Genomic DNA, 21,617 nt, shown 5'->3' on the forward strand with positions numbered 1-21,617 from the left:
CAGCACTGACCCCTATGGTACACCGCTGGTAACTGGCCTCCAGTCAGAAAATTTTCCTTCTACCACTACCCTCTGTCTTCTATGATACAGCCAGTTACTTATCCAATTGGCCAAATTTCCTTCTATCCCACACCTCATCTTATTCATGAGCCTACCATGGGGAACCTTATCAAACGCCTTACTAAAATCCATGTATATGACATCAACTGCTCTAACTTTGTCCACACACTTAGTTACCTCCTCAAAGGATTCAGTCAAATTTGTGAGGCAGGACTTATCCTCACAAAACCGTGCTGACTATCCCGGATTAAACTGAATCTTTCCAAATGGTCATAAATCCTATCTCTCAGGACCCTTTCCATTAACTTACTGACCAAAGTAAGACTAACTGGCCTATAATTACCAGTGTCATTCCTATTTCCTTTCTTGAAAAGAGGAACAACATTTGCCACTCTCCAGTCCTTTGGCACTATCCTTGTGGACAGTGAGGACCCAAAGATCAAAGCTAAAGGCTCCGCAATCTCATCCCTTGCCTCCCAAAGTATCCTAGGATGTATCCCATCTGGCCCAGGGGACTTATCCACCCTCAAGTTTTTCAAAATTGCTAATACATCTTCCATTAGAAAATCTATCCTATCAGCCTGTATCACACACTCCTCCTCAAAAACATGGCCCCTCTCCTTAGTGAACACTGAAGAGAAGTATTCATTCAACACCTCACCTATCTCTTCTGACTCCATGCACAAGTTCCCACTACTATCCTTGACTGGCCCTAACCTCACCCTGGTCATTCTTTTATTTTTCACATAAGAATAAAAAGCCTTGGGGTTTTCTTTCATCCAACCCACCAAGGACTTCTCATGCCCCCTCCTAACTCTCCTAAGCCTTTTAACTCATTCCTAGCTACCTTGTAACACTCAAGCGACTCAATTGAACCTTGTTTTTTCATCCTTACATACGCTTCCTTTTTCCTCTTGACAAGGCATTCAACCTCCTTTGTGAACCATGGTTCCCTCATTCGGCCATTTCCTCCCTGCCTGCCAGGGACGTACCTATCAAGGACATGCGGTATTTGTTCCTTGAAAAAGCGCCACTTTTCGTTTGTGCCCATACCTGACAGTTTCTGCTCCCATCTTATGCTCCCTAATTCTTGCCTAATCGCATCAGTTATCCCTGCCCCAACTATAAACCTTGCCCTGTCACATGACCCTTTCCCTCTCCATTGCGATAATGAAGGACACCAAATTGTGGTCACTATCTCCAAAGTGCTCTCCCACGAACAAATCTAACACTTGGCCCGGTTCATTACCCAGTACCGAGTCCAATGTGGACCCACCTCTTGTCGGCTTATCCACATAATTAGTCAGCAAACTCTCCTGCACACACTGTACAAAAAGTGTCCCCTCCGAACTATCTGACCTATAAAAGTTCCAATCAATATTTGGAAAGTTAAAGTCGCCTATAATAACTACATATCTTCTATGTTTCTACGTTTCTATTTCCTCCTTCCTCCATACCCCTCTCCTCATTAGAACTATTTGTTACCTGCTCCAAATTGTCCTTTGTCACACAGAGAATTTAGCATGGCCAATGCACCTAATCAACACATCCTTTGGACTGTAGGAGGAAATGGCGAACCCGGAAGAAACCCTTGCAGACACGGGGAAAATGTGCAGACTCCGCACAGATAATGACCCAAACCAGAAATTGTACCCAGGTCCCTGGTACTGCGCCGCCCCAAAAATTTTGTTTTTGATTGTGAACTGTAAAGCGGAGTTGCTTTGCCCATGTTTTTAACATTGTATTAATCTATTCCATGAGGTGTGGATTCTTCAAATTTCAGCTCTTTAAGTCAGGAAATATTTGCACTCGAGTGTAACATACACAACGTCAAAGAATACAGAATTTGTGCAGAGCTGCACTCCCAAATGAGAAAAGCACTGGGGGAGAAAAGCAGGCAGTCCTATTTACTTATACATCAACCGTAATGGCTTTGTAATACTTATCACAGAAAAATGGCTATACCCTACATCTAGCTATGTGGGCAATGTCCTGACCACTCAAGTCTTTAAATTTGTAATTCAAAAATGGGTTGTAATAGTTGGCAGATTAAGCTGAAATGACAAGGCAACAGCAGTGGCCATTCAGTGAAAGATGGACAAAACTTTTCTCTGACTAAAAGCCCATGTCCAATCACAAGGCTTCCAGATGAGCTCAGCAGGATACAGAGCAAGTGTTGTGTGGAGAAGTTCTTTAAATGCAAAAGATTACATCAGTGAGCACAAGTACATTTTTAGTGGAATGAATCTGTTCTTTTTAAAAAAAAAATGTGCAATCCTTTGCTTTGGCACATTCCCAGGCTCTCCTATACTCGACATCTATTGATGGGAATCACCAAGTGAGTTTTACTTCATAATCCATCTCAGCCAGAAATGAACACATACATATCCAGCTCACTCAATAGTAACAAGTTTTATTCTGACCCTTTACCAAGTCCATTTTGTTTTTAGGGTTATGATCAGGAGGATGGGGGTCCTTGCGTGAAATAATCAGATCGTTTCAAAAGGAACTGGCTATATAAAACAGATGGGAAAAAACCTTTCAATGCTGTGGAGAAAAAGCCAGCACCATACGATTGGCCAAATGGCCTCAATCTCAGTTTCAAGATTCAATGATTCTCGTTAGCTGTTAAATGCACAAAAGAATTTGGCATGCTTATCTTGAAAATTGCATCTGGCGCACACCTGTCTTATATGAAGATGCAAAACAATCTTGAAAAGAATATCTGGCATTTCCTGGCCAGATGAGAATCAAAGGAATTACAACCAGCTGTCAGTCTACAGGACAAATAGCTCTCCCTGCTCCTCAGAGTATGTCTATTCACAGTTGCCTTTGGGGAGATGCAGCCACAGCATGATGCACTGCAGATATAAAACGATGATTTGATTTATTATTGTCATATGTATTGGAATACACCTAAAAAGTATTGATTCTTGCGTGCTATACAGACAAAGCATACGGAAGGGAAGGAGAGAGTGCAGAATGTTGTGTTACGGTTATAGCTAGGGTGTAGAGAAAGATTAACTTAATGCAAAGTAAGTCCCTTCAAAAGTCTGAGCAGCAAGGAAGAAGCTGTTCTTGAGTCAAACTTATCAAAGATAAAGATCAGCGACAGTAAATGCCAAGGGGAATCTGCTCATCATTCAATAAACTGATTTGAAAACATACATGCTCTAGGGAACACAGGATGGTTCTGGCTAGAGAAGTTGCAGCTGTTAACCCAACTGAAGTAACATCATTCTTGTACTAAAGGCAAGCAGGTTAAAAGAACCCAGGCACAAGTAATACCCTGACAACAGAAAACCAGCTTTAGCGTCTTCATTAGGGTTCAAAGGGAAAGACTTTTTACATTGTTTTTTTGCCAATTCTTTAAACTTTGGAAGTGTTGTTTAAGAATATATCCACAAAAAGCTGAATTTCACTGCTAACAGTGTGTGAACTCTGACCTGGAGCTGCAGATCTGCTAAACGTTCTCTCTCTTTCTGTTCTCTACAAATCCTTTCCTCTTCAGCTTTTTTGTGTTTCTCCTCATCTGCAAGTTTTCTCTCTTCTTCTTGCAAATGGGCTTCTTCTTTTCTGCAAGCCTTCTCTTCAGCTTCTTTCTTTTTCAGTTCTTCTTTCCTGCACCTTTAAGGAAAGCACAATCCTTTATGGTGAGTTTTAAATGCTTTGTTTTCCCCATCTCCCCAATACAAATAACCATCTCAAATCACAGAATAGAATCATAGAATCCTACAATGTAGAAGGAAGCCATTTGATCCATCGAGTCTACACCGACCACAATCTCATCCAGGCCCTATCCCCATAAGCCCATGTATTTACCCCAGCTAGTCCCCCGACACTAAGGAGCAATTTAGCATGGCCAATCCGCCTAACCCACACATTTAACTCAGCCCATCACCCTCTATCATTGCTAGCTCCTCAACTGGAGCTATCACTCGAGTCTCATTAATCCACACTTGTCCCTTTCAAACACATACAACCACCTGAGGGAAAGCATTTCACATTCCAGCAACACTGAAATATTTGCTACAAGACTACCCATTCATTCTGTTAGTGATCTAATTCCCAGCTGTTCTCTGAAACTTGATGTGATGGAAAAGACATTAATCTCATTAAGCACGCAATTTCAAATCACTAATGAGTCCAGTTTCTTGGCTGCATGGCTTGAATCTAAAGTATGAGGTGTGCACTCTAATACCAGTCTTTGTTGCAGTGCATCATAAGCACTGCTTACCTCTCAGCTTCTTCTAACTGCAGTCTCTCCCGCTCCTCTCGCTCCTTTTGTTCACGTGCCAGGCGCCGGTTCTCAGCCAAGATTTTAGCAGCTTCCTCAGCAGATGTGGTCCCTGCGACAGTGTTAATAGTAAGTTAAAGTGTCAACAGTAAGTGAAGGATTGATAGTAAGTGAAGTACAGATTGTAACTAATTTTCACTCTAACCTGCATCAAATACGAAGGGCGTTCAAAAACCATCCCTGTAAAATGTGTGCATAACCACACAAAATAATTGGTTGTTTTAAGGTGTTTTTAAACGTTTATTTATTAGTATCACATTAACGCTAACACCAAAACTTTCAAGACATCTCCAAGATACAACCAGCCAGGACAGAAGATCTGTGTTATATAGTGTGAATAATACAAACTCTTCAATTCAAGGTGAAGCTTAATTCAATAATACTGCAAAGGCAATGGGCCCTGATAACATTCCTGCAACAGTACTGAAGACTTATGCTCCAGAACTCAGTGCCCACTAGCCAAGCTGTACACTGCTAGCACAGCTAGTACACTGGCATCTATGTTGGAGGAACCCAGCACACCAGTACAAAAGATAAGGCTGAAGCATTTGCAGCAGTTTTCAGCCAGAAGTGCTGAATGGCTGATTCATCTTGGCCTCCTCTAGTGGTCTCCAGCATCTCAGATGCCAGTCTCCAGCCAATTTGATTCACTCCACGTGATATCAAGAAATGCTTGGAGGCACTGTATACTGCAAAGGCAATGGGCCCTGATAACATTCCAGCAATAGTACTGAAGACCTGTGCTCCAAAACTTGCTGCTCCCTTAGCCAAGCTCTTCCAGTACAGTTACAACACTGGCATGTGGAAAATTGCCTAGGTATGTCCTGTACCCAAAAAGCAGAACAAATCCAATCCGACCAATTACCATCCAATCAGTCTACTCTCAATCATCAGTAAATTGATGGAAGGGGTCATCAACTGTGCTATCAAGCAGCAGCTGCTCAGCAATGCCCAGTTTTGGGTTTCGCCAGGATCACTCAGCTCCTGACCTCATTACAGCCTTGGCTTAAACATGGACAAAAGAGCTGAATCCCAGAGGTGAGGTGACAGTGACAGCCCTTGACATCAAGGCTGCATTCGCCCGAGTGTGGCATCAAGAAACCCTAGTGAAACTGGAGTCAATGGGTATTGGCGGGCAAACTCTCCACTGGTTGAAGTCATACCTGGTACACAGGACGGTGGTTGTGGAGGATCAGTCATCTCAGCTCCAGGACATCACTGCAGGAGTCCCTCAGGGTAGTGCCCTAGGCCCAACAATCTTCAGCTGCTTCATTAATGACTTTCCCTCCATTGTAAGGTCAGAAGTGGGGATGCTCGTCGATGATTACAAAAAGTATGTTCAGCACCATTCATGACTCCTCAGATACTGAAGCAGTCCGCGTTCAAATGCAACAAGATTTGGACAATTTCAAGACTTGGGCTGACAAGTGGCAAATAACATTCGCGCCACACAAATGCCAGGCAATGAGCATCATCAATAAGAGACACTAATCACCGCTCCTTAACATTCAATGGTGTAACCATCACCGAATCCCCCATTATCCAACATGCATTGACCAGAAACTCATCTGAACTCAGTGGCTGCAAGAGCAGGTCAGAGGCTAGGAATACTGCAGTGAGTAACTCACCTCCTGACTCCCCAGAGCCTATTCACTATCTCCAAGGCACAAGTCAGGACTGTGATGGAATACTAGATAAACGCAAAATACTGTGAATGCTGAAATCAAAAGAGAAAATGCTGGAAAATCTCAGCAGGTCTGGCAGCACATGTAAGGAGAGACAAGAGCTGACATTGAGTCCACAGATGATTCTCTGTCAAAGCTAAAAGGCATAGAAAATAGATCTTTCACTTTATTTGTCATTTATATTAATGATTTGGATGAAAATAGGAGGCATAGTTAGTAAGTTTGCAGATGACACCAAAATTGACGGCATAGCGGACAGTAAAGGTGATCTGAAGTTGCAATGGGATCTTGATCAATTGGGCCAATGGGCTGACAAATGGCAGATGGAGTTTAATTTAGATAAGTGTGAAGTGATGCATTTTGGTAGACTGAACCAGGACAGGACTTACTCAGTTAATGGTAGGGCACTGGGGAGAGTTGCAGAGCAAAGAGCTCTAGGGATTCATATTCATAGCTCCTTGAAAGTGGAGTCACAGGTGGACAGAGTGGTGAAGAAGGCATTCAGCATGCTTGGTTTCATTGGCCAGAACACTGAATACATGAGTTGGGACATCTTGTTGAAGTTGCACAAGACGTTATTAAGGCCACACTTGGAATACTGCGTACAGTTCTGGTCACATTATTATAGAAAGGATATTATTAAACTAGCAAGAGTGCAGAAAAAACTTACTAGGATGCTACCAGGACTTGATGGTTTGAGTTATGAGGAGAGGCTGGATAGACTGGGACTTTTTTCTTTGGGGCATAGAAGGCTAAGTGGTGATCTTAGAGAGATCTATAAAATAATGAGGACATAGATCAGCTAGATAGTCAATATCATTTCCCAAAGGTAAGCGAGTTTAAAACTAGAGGGCATAGGTTTAAGGTGAGAGGGGAAAGATGCAAAAGTGTCCAGAGGGTCAATTTTTTTTTTACATAGAGAATGATGAGTGTCTAGAACAAGCCGCCAGAGGTAGTAGTACAGGCAGGTAAAATTTTGTCTTTTAGAAAGTACTTAGATAGTTATATGGGTAAAAGGAGGAAATAGGCCACATGCAGGCAACTAGGACTAGCCTCGGGGTTTTTAAAAAAAGGGTGGCACAGACAAATTGGGCCGAAGGGCCTGTTTCCATGCTGTAAACCTCTATGACTCTAAGCCATTTATCATCCTGACTGGGAAATATATCACCGTTCCTTCTCAGTTGCTCAGTCAAAATCCTGGAATTCCCTCCCTGATGGCATCGTGACCAACCCACAGAATATGGACTGCAGCGGTTCAAGACAGCAGTTCACCACCACCTTCTCAAAGGCAACTAGGGATGGGCAATAAATGCTGGCCAGCCAGTGATGACCATGTCTCATGTCTACCATGTCCGGTACACAAAGCTGGCCAATTATCGCCCTAGCGGTCTATTCTAGATCATCAGTAAAGTGATGGAAAGCATCATCACCAGTGCAATCAAGCAGCACTTACACAGCAATAACCTGCGCAATAATGCTCAGTTTGGATTTCATACAGAGTGCAGAAAAGGCTAATCGGCCTATCAAGTCCACACCGATACATTAGAAACTCCCACCTGGTCCCATTTGGCCCATACCCCTGAATGCAATGATGTGTCAAGTGTTCATCCAGATAATTTTTAAAGGATGTGAGGCAACCCATCTCCACCACTCTCTCAGGCATCACATTCCAGACTGTCCACAACGCCCTGGACCTCCTGCCCCTCACCTTGAACCTACACCCCCTTGTGACTGACTCTTCAACTAAGAGCAACAGCTGCTCCCTATTCGCCCTACCCGTGCCCCTCAATCAGGTCACCCTTCTCTGCTCCAATGAAAACAACGCAAGTGTACACAATCTCTCTTCATAACTGAAATGTTCCATCCCAGGCAGCATCCTGGTGAATCTCCTCTGCACCACCTCCAGAGCAATCACATCCCTCCAATAATGTGACGACCAGAACTGCACACAGTACTCCAACCGTGGCCTCACCAAAGTTGTATACAATTCCAAAATGATTTCCCTGCTTTTGCCGTCTTTGCCTCAATTGATAAAGTGCCCTTTTCACCACCCAACTAACATGCCCTTCCATTGTGAGATCTGTGGACAAACACGCCAAGGTCCCTTTGTTCCACAAAACTTCCTAGTGTCTTGCCATTCTTCGAATACTTTCGTGTCAAATTACTCCTTCCAAAGTGCATCACCTCACACTTTTCCGGGTTAAATTCCATCTTCCACTTATCTGCTCTTTCGACCATTCTGTCTGTAATTTCTTGGTAGCTCACTGTTAACCACATGACCAATCTTTGTGTCATCTGCAAACTTATTAATCCTAACCCCCACATAGTCATCAATATCATTTATATAATGACAAACAATAGGGGGCCCAACAAGATCCCTGTGGTATGCCACTGGATACTGGTTTCGCTAGGATCACTCAGCTCCTGACCTCATTACAATTTTGATTCAAATATGGACAAAAGATTTGAACTCCAGAGATGGAGAGAGAGTGACTGCCTTGAATATCAAAGTGGCATTCAACCAAGTGTGGCATCAAGGAGCCCTAGCAAAACTGGAATCAACGGAAATCAGAGAGAAAAGCAGTGGCACAGTGGTTAGCACTGCTGCCTCACAGCGCCAGAGACCAAGGTTTGATTCCCAGCTTGCGTCACTGTCTGTGCGGCGTCTGAACATTCTCCCTGTGTCTGCGTGGGTTTCCTCCAGGTGCTCCAGTTTCCTCCAACAGTCCAAAAGATATGCTAGTTAGGTGCACTGGCCATGCTAAATTCTCCCTCAGTGTACCTGAACAGGTGCCGGAGTGTGACAACTAGGGGGTTTTCACAGTAACTTTCCACTGGTAACCTATATACTTTCCAATTTCATGTTCATGTTTTCATTTGACAGTTCCAGTCTTTGCTGATAGACAAACAGGAAGAAACTTCTACAGGCCTTAAAACTTCCATTTCTGTATTTTGCTGCTAATACAAGAATGCAGCAGACAGGAGTACACTGCTTAGCCTATTGGTCTGATCTTGTTTCACAGTCTATCACAGCAAGGATATTATCCCAACTGCATCTGTGGAGATAAGTTTTGCATAAACATTCCCCCATTTTTAAAATTTAACTAATTATGTCCAAATTAATTACAGATTTTGACATGGCTACACAACTCTGCAGTTCCCCAGTGACAATGGCCCCACAATATCTCATCATCCCAGTCTACAATGACCTTCTGGCCTTCAGAATGGCATTTATTTGGCTCCTGTTTGGAAGTGGCTGGAGCACTGTGACTGGGAGTTGGTCCAAAGTTTTCAATGTGTGCCAATTCTAATTTCACTTATGGTTTGCTCATTTCAAATTGCTGGAGTCTGATGTTAAGTTCAACATCCTCGTCAATACCCTCCTTCCATCTGCAATGTTCTTTATCGTAGTCCAGCTCCTACAGAACTTGAATGGGAAGCTACAGAATCTTCCTGGTTTCTTTCTAGAGCATCCCTATTTCCTTTGCTCCATCACAGATGGCTATGCTTTCAGCTGCCTCAGGCCTTAAGCTCTGGCGACACTCTGGTGAGTGTGGTGACTCGAGGGTTTTCACAGTAACTTCATTGCAGTGTTCATGTTAGCCTACTTGTGACACTAACAAGTAAACTTAAAACTCTGCAATTCCCTTCCTAAGCTGCTCTCTCCTCTATCCACCTCTCTTCCTTGAAACTTACCTTTTTGATCAAAGTCTTGGTCAGCTGTCCTGATGTCAAACTTTGTTAAGTAACACTCACGTGAAACAGCTTGGCACGTTGGATACATTGAAGGCGATATATAAACGGGAGGGGAAAGCGAGTGAGGGAAGGAGGGAAAACGAGCACCCATAGGCTGGGAGTGGGATAGACGCATTCTTATCCTCTCACACTCGATTCTCTTCATTTACTTTTCATTTTTAAAAATATGTCAATTGTTGCACTTTGATTTTTCTCAGAAAGTTATTTATTTTCACACATCAGCTTTTCAATTTGAAATTCATGTTTAATCACCTCCTCCTGCTCTCCCAGCCACAGAAAAATTGCAATGTGACTCCTGTGAAAAAAAGGCTGGGCAAGCCTCATTCGGAGGGTGTTATTACTCTATAGCGTGGCTCTCTCAGTCCTCACAGGATTAAGCCATACCTGGTTTCTGCTCAGGATCTTTGGTTTTACTTGATGTTGTTGGTGGTTCTTTTTCTGACACTTGTCTAGCTTCGTTCTCCGGACCCACAAACTCTGCTTTAGACTTTGGTTTTCCCTCCCTCTCAGTTTTCTTTTTGGTCACAGTCGAAGTACCTGGGAGTCTGTGGATGGGCAGAGGCTTCTGGACAGATGGAGGGGATGGAGGATGCTGTTTGAATCTGCTGGGAGAAGGTGGACGATTCTTTGGACTTGACCTAATATTGAAATCAAATCACAACCCGTTAAGCTTCACTGAACCGTTTTATGGAACAATGTCATTGTTAAAAGAACAATCGAAAAGCAGTTCTGTAAAATGGCTGGCTGGGTTTATTTCCCCTCTATTCTGTTATTTACATGTTTGAATTCAGTATTCGAACCAAAGGCCAGCAGCACCTTCCTTAACAAAATAGGAAAGCCACAAAACAATACTGAACATTCTGAGCTGCAAGAGGATGATGATTTTGGCCCAAGTTCTTTCAGTCAATGCAAAGGAGACAAAGGTTTAAACCCAACATTCCCTGTGGCTTGAGCACAGCAGCATCTGAGCTGATAAAAATATCCAGCATTCTAAACCCATGTGACATTACCTGATTGCAATCTTCGAAACTCACTGACCCACAGATGGTTAATTTCTATGTAAGTCACACTGCTAAACCAACTGAGTTTCAGCAAAACCATCAGGTTACAGAGTGCAGACCGACAAGAGTTAGCTAGATAAACCCGAAACTATCAGGTTACAGAGTGCAGACCAACAGGGTTAGCCAGATAAACACCAAACCATTAGGTTACAGAGTGCAGACCAACAGGTTTAGCTATACATGTCCCAAGCCATCAGGTTGCAGAGTGCAGACTGACAGGGTTAGCTAGATAAACCCCAAACCATTAGGTTACAGAATGCAGACTCATAGGGTTAGCTAGATAAACCCCCAGGAATTAAACCATTTCTACATCACAATCAAACATCATGGAGATCAGAAAATTGGTTTTGACGTAAAAGTTCTGGAGTATGAGACGTTCTAAACACTCCCTCCAGTAAAGGTGAGAAGACAGAAGGAGAAGGTGCTGAAGAGGCAGAGAAGATTAGCATGACCTTAGAAGGGGAAGAAATACCAGGTTGCTCCCAAGAAGGCATATATTTAAAGAATATCTTGTGTTGAGCACTTTTGCAAAGATTTTGTCACCAGGTTTGCATGAATTTAGAAGGAAAGCTCATCTGTAAATAACAGGCCAATGGTGCAGGAGCTCATTCAGCTCCTGAGCTTATCCAAGCCTTTAATTAGATAATTGCCAATCTGTACTTCAATTCCACAGATTCTCACATAATCATACAGTGCAGAAGAGGCCCTTTGGCCCATTGAGTCCGCACTGACACATTAGAAACACCTGAACTCCCACCTAATCCCATCTGCCAGCACTTGGCCACAGCACTGAATGTTATGTTGTGCCAAGTACTCATCCAGATACTTTATAAAGGATGTAAGGCAACCCGCCTCCACCACCCCCCCCAGGCAGTGCAATCCACACTGTCACCACCCTCTGTGTAAAAACGTTTTTCCTCATCTCCCCAAACCTCCTGTCCCTCACTTTGAACTTATGTCCCCTTGTGACTTCCCCAATAGAACTGTCAGATTCAGAAGGCAACAATGGTTTCATAAGTTAAATGCAATCATTGTGAATTACTTGACAGTTGAAGGTGATGTTGATCTCTTTGTCACTGGGTTTGATGGTGATGGGGGTCTCTTAGCCCCTGTGCTCGGTGGAGATGGGGGTCTCCTGGCCCCTGTGGCAGGTGATGGGGGTCTCCTGGCCCCTGTGGCTGGCGATGAGGATCTCGGAGTGCCTGTGCTGGCAGGCCATGAGGGTCTCTTTGCCAAATTTGGTGAAGGTGAGCGCCTACGGCTTGTTGAAGCAGGAGATGAAGGACGTTTCTCTTTAATTTGCTTCTGTTTGTACAAATCAAATAAGACCATCGTCATTGTCTCAACCAACTTTCCCATCACCCAGCCCCCCCAACTCTCCCAACCACTTTCATTTCATATGCATTGAAACAAACATTGCTCCAAACCTATATCATCAAATTATTTCATTAAAAGTTCTATGTATTTGCTACTTTACCACCTACTAGGTACTCATTGATTACATAACATTCCTGTGTACTGAAGTCAATTCTGCATTACATTTCACATTATATAACTTAACATCAGTCAAGCTCCAGCTGGATACTATACACTGTTTAGACACAATCTCGGCTCTCCGACAGCTAAATTGTACTTTTCCCAAATTTAGACAAGCACTCTCTACAATAAATCTGGTAAATCCCATTTCCCTCCTCGGCCATCACAGTGTCATTTGAAAGAATTTTTTTGCTCCTGCTTCTGTTCCTCAGTCTGATGGTCTTATTCATTTTTGTGTTTAAATCCTCTTGCAATAAAGGCTAACATACCATTTACCATCCTAATTGTTTGCTGCCTTTGCATGCTGACTTTCAGTGACTTATGAACAAGGACACCCAGGTTTCTTTGGATGTCTACACTTTCCAATCATTCCTCATTTAAGAAATACTCTGCATTTCCGTTTTTCCTACAATGTGGGTAACTTCACGTTTCCACATCATATTTCATCTACCACATTCTAGCTCCCACCCAAATCATTGATATGGATTGTGAATAGCTGGGGCCCAAGTATTGACCCATGCAGCCCTCCACTGGTTTCAGTATGAACTGAAAAATGCGAAGTACATTATTTCAAACCAGTAAATGCTTCCTCCCCCACTAACCTGTATGGCCTCGACTGATGTAGTGTCTTTGGCTGTGGCTCCAGGCACCGAGTTTTGACGGTCAGTGCTGCGGCTACGCAGAGGCTTGTTGGGGGGGTTGACGGGGGGATTGATGGATCTAGCTGAAGCTGAACGAGGACAGAGATGAGACTCTACAAGGTTAGAATTTGAAATAGGAAAGCAAGAAAAGTGTAGAGCAAGAAAACAAAAGGAAAAAGAGAGAAATTGTGCATGTTAGGACCACGAATGAAAAGCAGAGTGCAGACCACAACACCTGATTAACAGACACCATCACCATGCTATGGTTAGTAATTAAGGTGAAGAAACATTAAATAAAAAATTGAATTAACATAATTAACTTTCAATTGCCAAAATGATATATGCCATCTGTAAATAGCAAGTTATTTAAGCATTAAACCATAGGACAACACCATAAACCAGTGAGAAATGTGAATTCAGTGATTTCACAATACATGGATGGTTATTGAAGCTGCCAGCTGTGGACATGCACCCTCTATGCTGCTGCTGTTCCCATTACAATGCAGTCCTTGGTACAGCTATGGATAGACTTATAAAGATATAGACACATCAAGCTTTACCCCCAAAAAAACCACGTTTTGCAAGAAATTTAACTGTTAAAAATACATAAAGGAGCAATGGAAGCAGCACTGGGTTCCATGCAGCAGACATGGTGATGCTCCAGCCAGGTTGAACATTCAGCCACAAAGTAGGTACAATGATTAGAAAATTCCAAACCAAAAACACACAACTTACAACATATGCTGGAGACGATAAAAAGCAGCAAATGAAGAGATATCAGATCAATGAAAATTAAATAAGCAGCAACATCAGAATATCTCTGCAAGAACTTGTCAGAATATTAAAAGAAAAGCAGCACTTGAAATGACCCAAATTTTCAACAAAAGCAGCTGCATCTTTTCCAGACTTCATCCGAATTTCCACCAGTTAAACATCTCTTTTAATCTACCAGAACAGTCAGATCTCCAGGGCAACACATCACAGGTCAATGAACAAACTTGCTTGCATCAATTTTCCCAAGTTCTCGGCTAAGTTTAAAGTTCAAAAAATGTATCAAATTGGATAAATCCTAAAAAAAGACTTAACAGCAGATGAAAGTGCAAACACAAAACAATGTTGATGCTAGAAACTGGAATTAAAAACAAATGCAGGAAATATTCAGCAAGTCAGGCAGCAACTGCGGAGAGAAAGAGTCAATGTTTCAGGCTGGTGACATTTTGTCAGACTTTAGTTCTGACAATTGGGCGTTAATCTCAGAGTTAACTCTGTTTCTCTCAACACTCTTGGTGCCAGGCCTGTTGAGTATTTCCAGTATTTTCTGTTTTTATTTCTAATAATTACATCTACTGCTGTACTAAGGGTGATTAACAACATTTTAAGCTCTCAAAATTGCTCATGGTTATTCTTGGAATATTTCTGCTAATATTGAGTTTTCTGCAGTAAAACTCATGCATTTGACAGGAGCAATTCACAATATTCTGAGCTTGGTAACGGCTACCCTGTTGCAAACAAATGAACAGAGTATGTATGTAGCAAGGGTTACACAGAAGAGCGTGTGAAAGTTACAGAGCTGAGAGCAGCTAGGGAATTTAACGTGTTTCTGAATGTTCTGCATGATGACACTGCATCGTTAGGCTCTGGCCTTCGACTGAAGAAAGCCTATAGTTAACAAAGTTCTTTCTCCTTTTCAAATAGACTAAAGGTGGCCAGGAGGAAGAAAACATTTCAATAAAATATTAAAGTTAAAATTTACAACATAAAAAAATGTAGGAACGGATGCATATTAATCTGATCTCTCTCCTCGTCTGATCTGAAAATATTGCAACAGGCGGGGGACGGACAGAGAGGCGGGGGACGGACGGAGAGAGACAGACAGAGGGAGAGGGAAAGGGAAACAGGGAGAAGATTGTCAGCTGAGAGATGTAGCCATATGCTCAATTTTTAAGATTTGATTGAAGTTGCATTTTAGTCCTTACGTCCAGCAGAGACAGAACAACAGTCTCCGTGGATTGGTCAGTTATTCCAAGGTTTGAGCTAATGTAGTGTGATGCTGACAACATGAAGCAATCAAATATCTCAAAGTTTAGTTATTATGATACTTGGACTAAGCTACACACAAACAATGCAAAGCTACATTAAAAAAAAACTGTTTTTCCTCTACCAATTTCTTATCAATTGCACAACTAACTTCATCTAATAAAGCAAAAAGACTACAAATACTGGAAATCTGAAATTAAAACTGAAAATGAAGGAGATATATAGCAGATCAGTCAGCATCTGTAACAGGGAAAAGGCAGCATTAACATTTGCAGCAGGGTTGATCAGCATTTTTGGGTTGTATATCTGATTGTAATCTTTAAAAATCAGATTTCCTTTCTGGATCACATTCAGTACCACAAAATGATCTTCGGAACTACTGTCTAATGAATGACAATCTATACTAGAAGTGGAGGAACTGGGAGAAACGTTAAACTATTCAATGGGGAAGGAGCTCAGATTTAACAAATGTTTTCACTTTCTGCTCCATACCATTCAAAAATACTTTCTCTTCAACTCAACATCCGACAGAGTACAACTCTGCATGAATCAGCAGAATGACAGTGAGCCTGTATCAGCCCAATGGCCCATCCAGCCCCTTCCAACTGCAAACTGATATCCCTCCCTCACCCACCCTCCCCTACAACAGCCCCACCCCCACCCTCCCCCTCCAACAGCCCCTGCAGCCACCCTTCCCCTCCAAATGCCCCACCCCCCCCACCCACCACCCCCGCAGCCACCCTCCCCCTCCAACCGCCCCACCCTCCCCTCCAAAAGCCCCCGCAGCCACCCTCCCCAATCACCCTGGATCCCCCCTCCTCCAACCGCCCAAGCCCCCACCCTTCCTCATCCCCTCTCCCAGCAGCTTCCAATCCTCTCCCCCATACCCACCGACCCACCAGGGTTGCCCATTTTCCCCCACGCAGTCCAAGATGGATATTCTCCAGTTCTGAGAAAAAGTATGCCTGGCAGTAAGTAGGGACCAGATAAGGTTCACCATTATGCTGGCTGAACCAGCTGGCATGAGCTGCTGCCTGAGTCAGCAGAGGCTTCACTGGTCCTGGAATACACTTTGCTACATCACCAGAAAGCAGACAGCAGCCACAAAGTGCATTAAAGGTCGGAGTGTAGTACAGTGCCAAAAGCAGTCGCGTTCAACAAAAGCTTTGGATGTGGAGAGCTGTTGTCTTTGGCGGAAGAGAATTACCTGCAGAACTTTGTCCAGCTTCTGATAAAATAGCAGCACTCTTGCTCCTAGCTAAAGAGGACTGTGTAGGGGTCAGTAGGCGGCTGATTATATTACTCTCCAGGGGATTGTTCTGGGAACTCCGAGCTGAGGGACAGGAATAAATCAAAAGGGAATCAGCATGGTTTTAATGGGGGAGGAAGAGAGGGGTGGGAACGAAAAAATAAAACAGGATTCAAACATAAATTATGACAAAAACATGTTAGTTAGGTTAGTGAATGCTTATGTAAAACAAAACCAAGAAAGGGTTAAAACAAAAATGTCACTTTCTCAAACAATTAAAAAACGTAGGGCAAACAATAATCAACAAGCATGATGCGTTCCCAAAATTACACTCCTGGACATTAGAAAAATTAAGCACAAAGTTGCCAGCTTCTAAAGAAGCAAGATGTGTTCAGACAGAACACTGATAAGCTCAGAGCCTGATTAACATGTCAGTACGCTCAATGACGTGTACCGTAAGTGCAAACAAATGCTCCATTGGCTGTGGGGAAATAACCTGCTGGTTAGTGTGTGGAGGCACGAGCATAGCCCCAGTGGCCAGAATCCAGGAGACTTCCTGCAATAAACACAAAGCTGCCACACTACTCAAGTGGCACAACATAGTCAGAGGACAGCAGCAGCTATCTGTACAACTACTGAATTAAGTCTGTATTAAGAAACTGCAAGTTACATTAACCAGTGCAAGCCTAGGAAAGGAAAAATAGTGAGATTAGGGGTGACCTAAGCAGTTTAGAACATGGTTAATGAATTCAAGGTTTAATGTCAGATCAACACGACAAACAAGCAGACCAACAAGTTAAAAAGATTTCCAAACTCGGGAAGATTAATCTCAAACAAAGTGCATTAGGTTTACATTTGAAGAATGGTTAAAAGTGCACAAAGGCCAGGAGCTAGAATTGTTTTTTCAATACTCTCACTGTAAACAATCGGAAAATCAAAATTAATTTTGAGCTTGTTTCCTCAGTGAGAATGAATAAATTCAGTGAAGGGTTTCTGTGCTTCAGCTGGTGCGACTTTGAGACAGCGCATTACAATTCAGAATCAATAAATTCCTGTAGGATCAGGTTAAATAAGTACAATATTCACGTCATGGAACAGGGAAAAAGTCTGATGCAAATCGTCATCCACCTTGCAGATCTTCCTTCTTGTCTGATTGAGAAGATGAACGCGGGTTACTAGCCAATCTATTCAGTGAAGAGCTTCTCTTCTTATCCACTGTGCCTAAGAATCAAGGGATTGTCCATTATTCCCACAATATCCTAACCGGCAAAGATCACTCCCAAACATGTTGGCCCACATCCATAACTTAAAAATTGTGAAATTTTCATTTGCCATCTAGTCTAAAAGTATTCTGAAAAACGTGACTGAAATAACTCTATAGAAAGTGACTACAGACAGCTTGTTTTTTTTCTTAAAAGGAATAAAGAGACATTAACATGAGATAAAACAGCACTTTAAATGTGGCTAAAGAGCATTTCCTGCACCTGCTTGTTCCACCTGGGACACTTTCTGTGCTGGTTGAGAGCTTTTACTACCCAATCTGTTTAATGAAGCACTTCTTTTCTTCAAAGACATACCTAAAAAATCAAATTCAATTTCTGTTAATTGGGTGAAAAAAACTGTTAGTGAATGCACTGCTCTGTAACACAGCTGATGAACTGACTAACAATTCTATTTTAGAACTAAAGCTTAAATCCACAGTATCCCATTTCAATTGTGTACTACAGGACCTGCAGTATTCTCAAAACTGAGTCAGAGCTCATTTGTTCAAATCCCACTCTAGAACCTGAACACAAAAGGAACATTGATACGGGGGCGCCGCGCCGCCAGCGGGTCGGAGGGGGGTGCCGCGCCGCCAGCGGGTCGGAGGGGGGCGCCGCGCCGCCAGCGGGTCGGGGCGCAGGGGGCGCTGCATCGAAGGGCTGCCGCACTGTCGGAGGTTCTGTACTGTGTGAGCACTGCGTTGTCAGAGGGTCAGTGCTGAGGGATCGTTGCACTGACAGAGGGTCAGTACTGAGGGATCATTGCACTGACAGAGGGTCAGTACTGAGGGATCGTTGCACTGACAGAGGGTCAGTACTGAGGGATCGTTGCACTGACAGAGGGTCAGTGCTGAGGGATCGTTGCACTGACAGAGGGTCAGTACTGAGGGATCGTTGCACTGACAGAGGGTCAGTACTGAGGGAGTGCCACAATGTCAGGGGATCTATGTATAGAGAGCATCGCAATGTTGGAGGGTCTGGCCTCCATGCGACTCCAGACCCACAGCAAAGTGGCTGTGACAAATGCCCTCTGAAATGGCAGTGCGTGTCAAAGGCAATTAGGGATGGACAATAAATGCCCACCCATTTTATAAAAAAAGATTGCCTTTCGCTGGGTCCATGTCAGGTAGAAGACTAGCTAGCTGGGAGGGGGATAAGATCCAAACCCACTCATTTGTTCAGTCCCAGAATTTTGTAATAGGTCAGTTCTCAGTGTGAGGGATTAAGAGGGTTTAATATTTGTGTCTTTCTGATCAGCTTCAGCTAGGTGATTGTGTAAGCCTCTCATCCTCAGCACTTAAAACACACAAACACAGCCAGCAGCAAAACAAATGAGAACGGCATTTGAGTGGCAAAGATCAAAGCAGTTACATAACACTCTCAGGAGAGATGAAAGGGAGACTGTGCCATCAGCAATTCAAAGTACATCATACAATCATTCATTTTTAAATTCCGAGTTCATTCCAGCATTTAATTTCTCTGCAGAAGGGTTGGGGAGTCAAAGACTGAGACAACATAAACACAAGCAGAAAGCAGCATATTGTTGGTCGGATGTGAAGTTGTACTGAAAATCAAAGGCTGTAAATATGATATATAAAACAACTGAGGTTTTTACAGTACAGCAACAGTAAAACCATTTATGGAGGTTTTCAAAAGGAAACCAGATAAATTAGACAAAGCCATATTGCAAGACTGAGACGAGGTGTATAGAATGGGAGGAAGCTTGCTGAATATAAACTAACAGGGGCTAGTTAGGTTAAATATCCTGTTTATTCTATGTCATTCTGTCACTTCAACAAACTTGTTAGAGGGCACTCATGCAGATAATTTACCATCAATAAAACTCCCGCTCCCCTGCACTTTAACAATTCACAATCCTTTATTAAACCAACACTGTGGGAACTGTCAAATGATTATCAAAGGTGAACATTGCTGAACATAACAGTTTTCTTAACATTTCTACATTTGGTTTAAGGACATCAAGAAAGTGAGGCACCAGCAACTGATAGAGGGATGTTTAGCCACGGCTGCGACAGCAAATGCAATGGCCAAATCAGGGTCTCTCAGCTTATCTACAGAATAACAATCCAAAATAAGCTGCATTTGAAAATCATCCAAACAAAAATAAATCCAAAAAAAGAGATTTGTCTGAATCATTTTGAAAACAGACATACTGCAGGTTTAAAAGTTATGAGTCTAACTCAAAATAACCTGATGATTTCTAAAGAAAATATTATGCTTGCAAAGGACATGGCTGAGTTACTAAATAAATACATTGCACCTGCCTTTCCCAAGGAAGAAGCCATTGTCAAAGTCATAGTCAGCTGACACACTGGGCAAGATAAAAATTGATACAAAAGAAGTATAAGGAGGTTGATAAGTCACCAGGATCAGATGAGATGCATCCAAGGATACAAAGGAAGAAAGAATGGAAGTCGCAGTCATAATGTCGTTTGACACAGAAGTGGTGTCAGGCACTGAAGAACTGTAAATATCTTACCCTTGTTCAAAAAAGGATTTTTAAAAATGCATTATTTCATGGGATGAGGGTGTTGTTGGCGAAGTCAGTGTTATTGTCCATTTTTAGTTTTCTCTGAATAAAATGGTTTGTTAGGCCATAAAGTTAACCCCAGCAACTGCCAGCCAATCAGATTAATCTTGGTGATGGGCAAGTTCTTAGAAACGATAACTTGGCATAAAATTAACAGTTAATTCGATAAATGTGGAATAATTAAGGAAAGCCAACATGAACTGCCTTGGACAAATTATGTTTAACTAACTTGACTGAATTTAATGACATAAGAAGGTCAATGAAGGAAATTTTGTCCAATCATAGGACATGGGCATAGCTGACAAGACCAACATTTTTATTGCCCATCTTTAATTGCCCTTGAGAAGATGGTGAACTGCCTTCTTAAACTGCTACAATCCATGTGATGCAGGTATACCTAAAGCGCTGTTAGGGAGTGGGGGGGTTCAAGATTTTGACTCAGCAATTGTGAAGAAATGACTACTTGTCCATGCCACCCAGTTTTTAACCACTAAGCTAGTCCCAATTGCACTTGTTTGGCCCATATCCCTCTATAGCTATCTTACCCATGTAACTGACTAAACGCTTTTTAAAAGGCAAAGTTATATCCACATCTACTACTGCCTCTGACAGCTCGTTCCACAGATTCACCACCCTCTTGTGAGTGAAAATATTACCCCTCTTGTCTCTCTCTTTTTCCTCTCACCTTAAACCTATGCTCTCTAGTTTTAAACACCCCTACCTGTGGGAATTAGAGGGGGGAATGTGCAATGAGATCTGGGTGTCCTCATACATCAGTTGCTGAAGGTAAGCATGCAGGTTCCGCAGGTGGTGAAGAAAGCAAATGTTACATTGGCTTTCATAGAGAGAGGATTGTAGTACAGGAGCAGGGATGTCTTGCTGTAATTATATAGGGCCTTGGTGAGACCACACCTGGAACAAAGCAGGCAGTTTGGACTGCATATTTGAGGAAGAATGTTCTTGCTCTAGAGGGAGTGCAGAAGTTTTACAGGCTGATTCCTGGCATGGCAGGACTGATGTATGAGAAGAGATTGAGTTCATTAGGATTATACTCACTGGAGTTCAGAAGAATCCGGGGGTGGGGGGGGGGAGATCTCGAAGAAACCCATTAAATCCTAACAGGACTAGACAGGGTAGATGCACGAAGGATGTTCCCAATAGTGGGGGTGACCAGAACCTGGGGATACAGTCTAAAGATACGGGGTAAACCTTTTAGGGCTGAGGAGAATTTCTTCATCCATTAGCCAGTGGAATTCACTACAACAGAAAGTAGTTCAGGCCAAAACCTTGTACGTTTTCAAGAAGCGGTTACATATAGATCTTGGGGCAATGGGGACCAAAGGATATGAGTGCAAGACGGGATCATGCTATTGGGTTAGACGATCAGCCATGATCATAATGAATGGCGAAGCAGGCTTCAAAGACCAAATGGCCTATGCCTGCTCCTGTTTTTTAGGTTTTCTATGTTTCTAAGAGTTGAAC

The 21,617-nt window shown here is 42.7% G+C and overlaps 1 protein-coding gene across 7 annotated transcripts in view; it reads right to left on the reverse strand.

The window, feature by feature from the left end:
- Window positions 1-21,617, reverse strand: part of map7d3 (MAP7 domain containing 3) — a 90,234-nt gene that overhangs the window by 12,629 nt on the left and 55,988 nt on the right. For 2 of the 7 annotated variants that reach the window (XM_080187779.1, XM_080187776.1), the window contains 8 exons: window positions 17,807-17,899; window positions 17,451-17,543; window positions 16,281-16,406; window positions 12,998-13,149; window positions 11,902-12,164; window positions 10,183-10,436; window positions 4,298-4,409; window positions 3,507-3,687 (listed from right to left, as the gene is read on the reverse strand). In XM_080187779.1, the coding sequence (XP_080043905.1) occupies window positions 3,507-3,687; window positions 4,298-4,409; window positions 10,183-10,436; window positions 11,902-12,164; window positions 12,998-13,149; window positions 16,281-16,406; window positions 17,451-17,543; window positions 17,807-17,899 (1,274 nt within the window). The remainder of the gene's footprint in view (window positions 1-3,506; window positions 3,688-4,297; window positions 4,410-10,182; window positions 10,437-11,901; window positions 12,165-12,997; window positions 13,150-16,280; window positions 16,407-17,450; window positions 17,544-17,806; window positions 17,900-21,617) is intronic. The other 5 variants (XM_080187782.1, XM_080187780.1, XM_080187777.1 and 2 more) reach the window with 4 other exon arrangements.

This window comes from Carcharhinus amblyrhynchos, chromosome 4 (assembly GCF_965287045.1).
Source record: "Carcharhinus amblyrhynchos chromosome 4, sCarAmb.v2.hapA, whole genome shotgun sequence".
Taxonomy (NCBI): domain Eukaryota; kingdom Metazoa; phylum Chordata; class Chondrichthyes; order Carcharhiniformes; family Carcharhinidae; genus Carcharhinus; species Carcharhinus amblyrhynchos.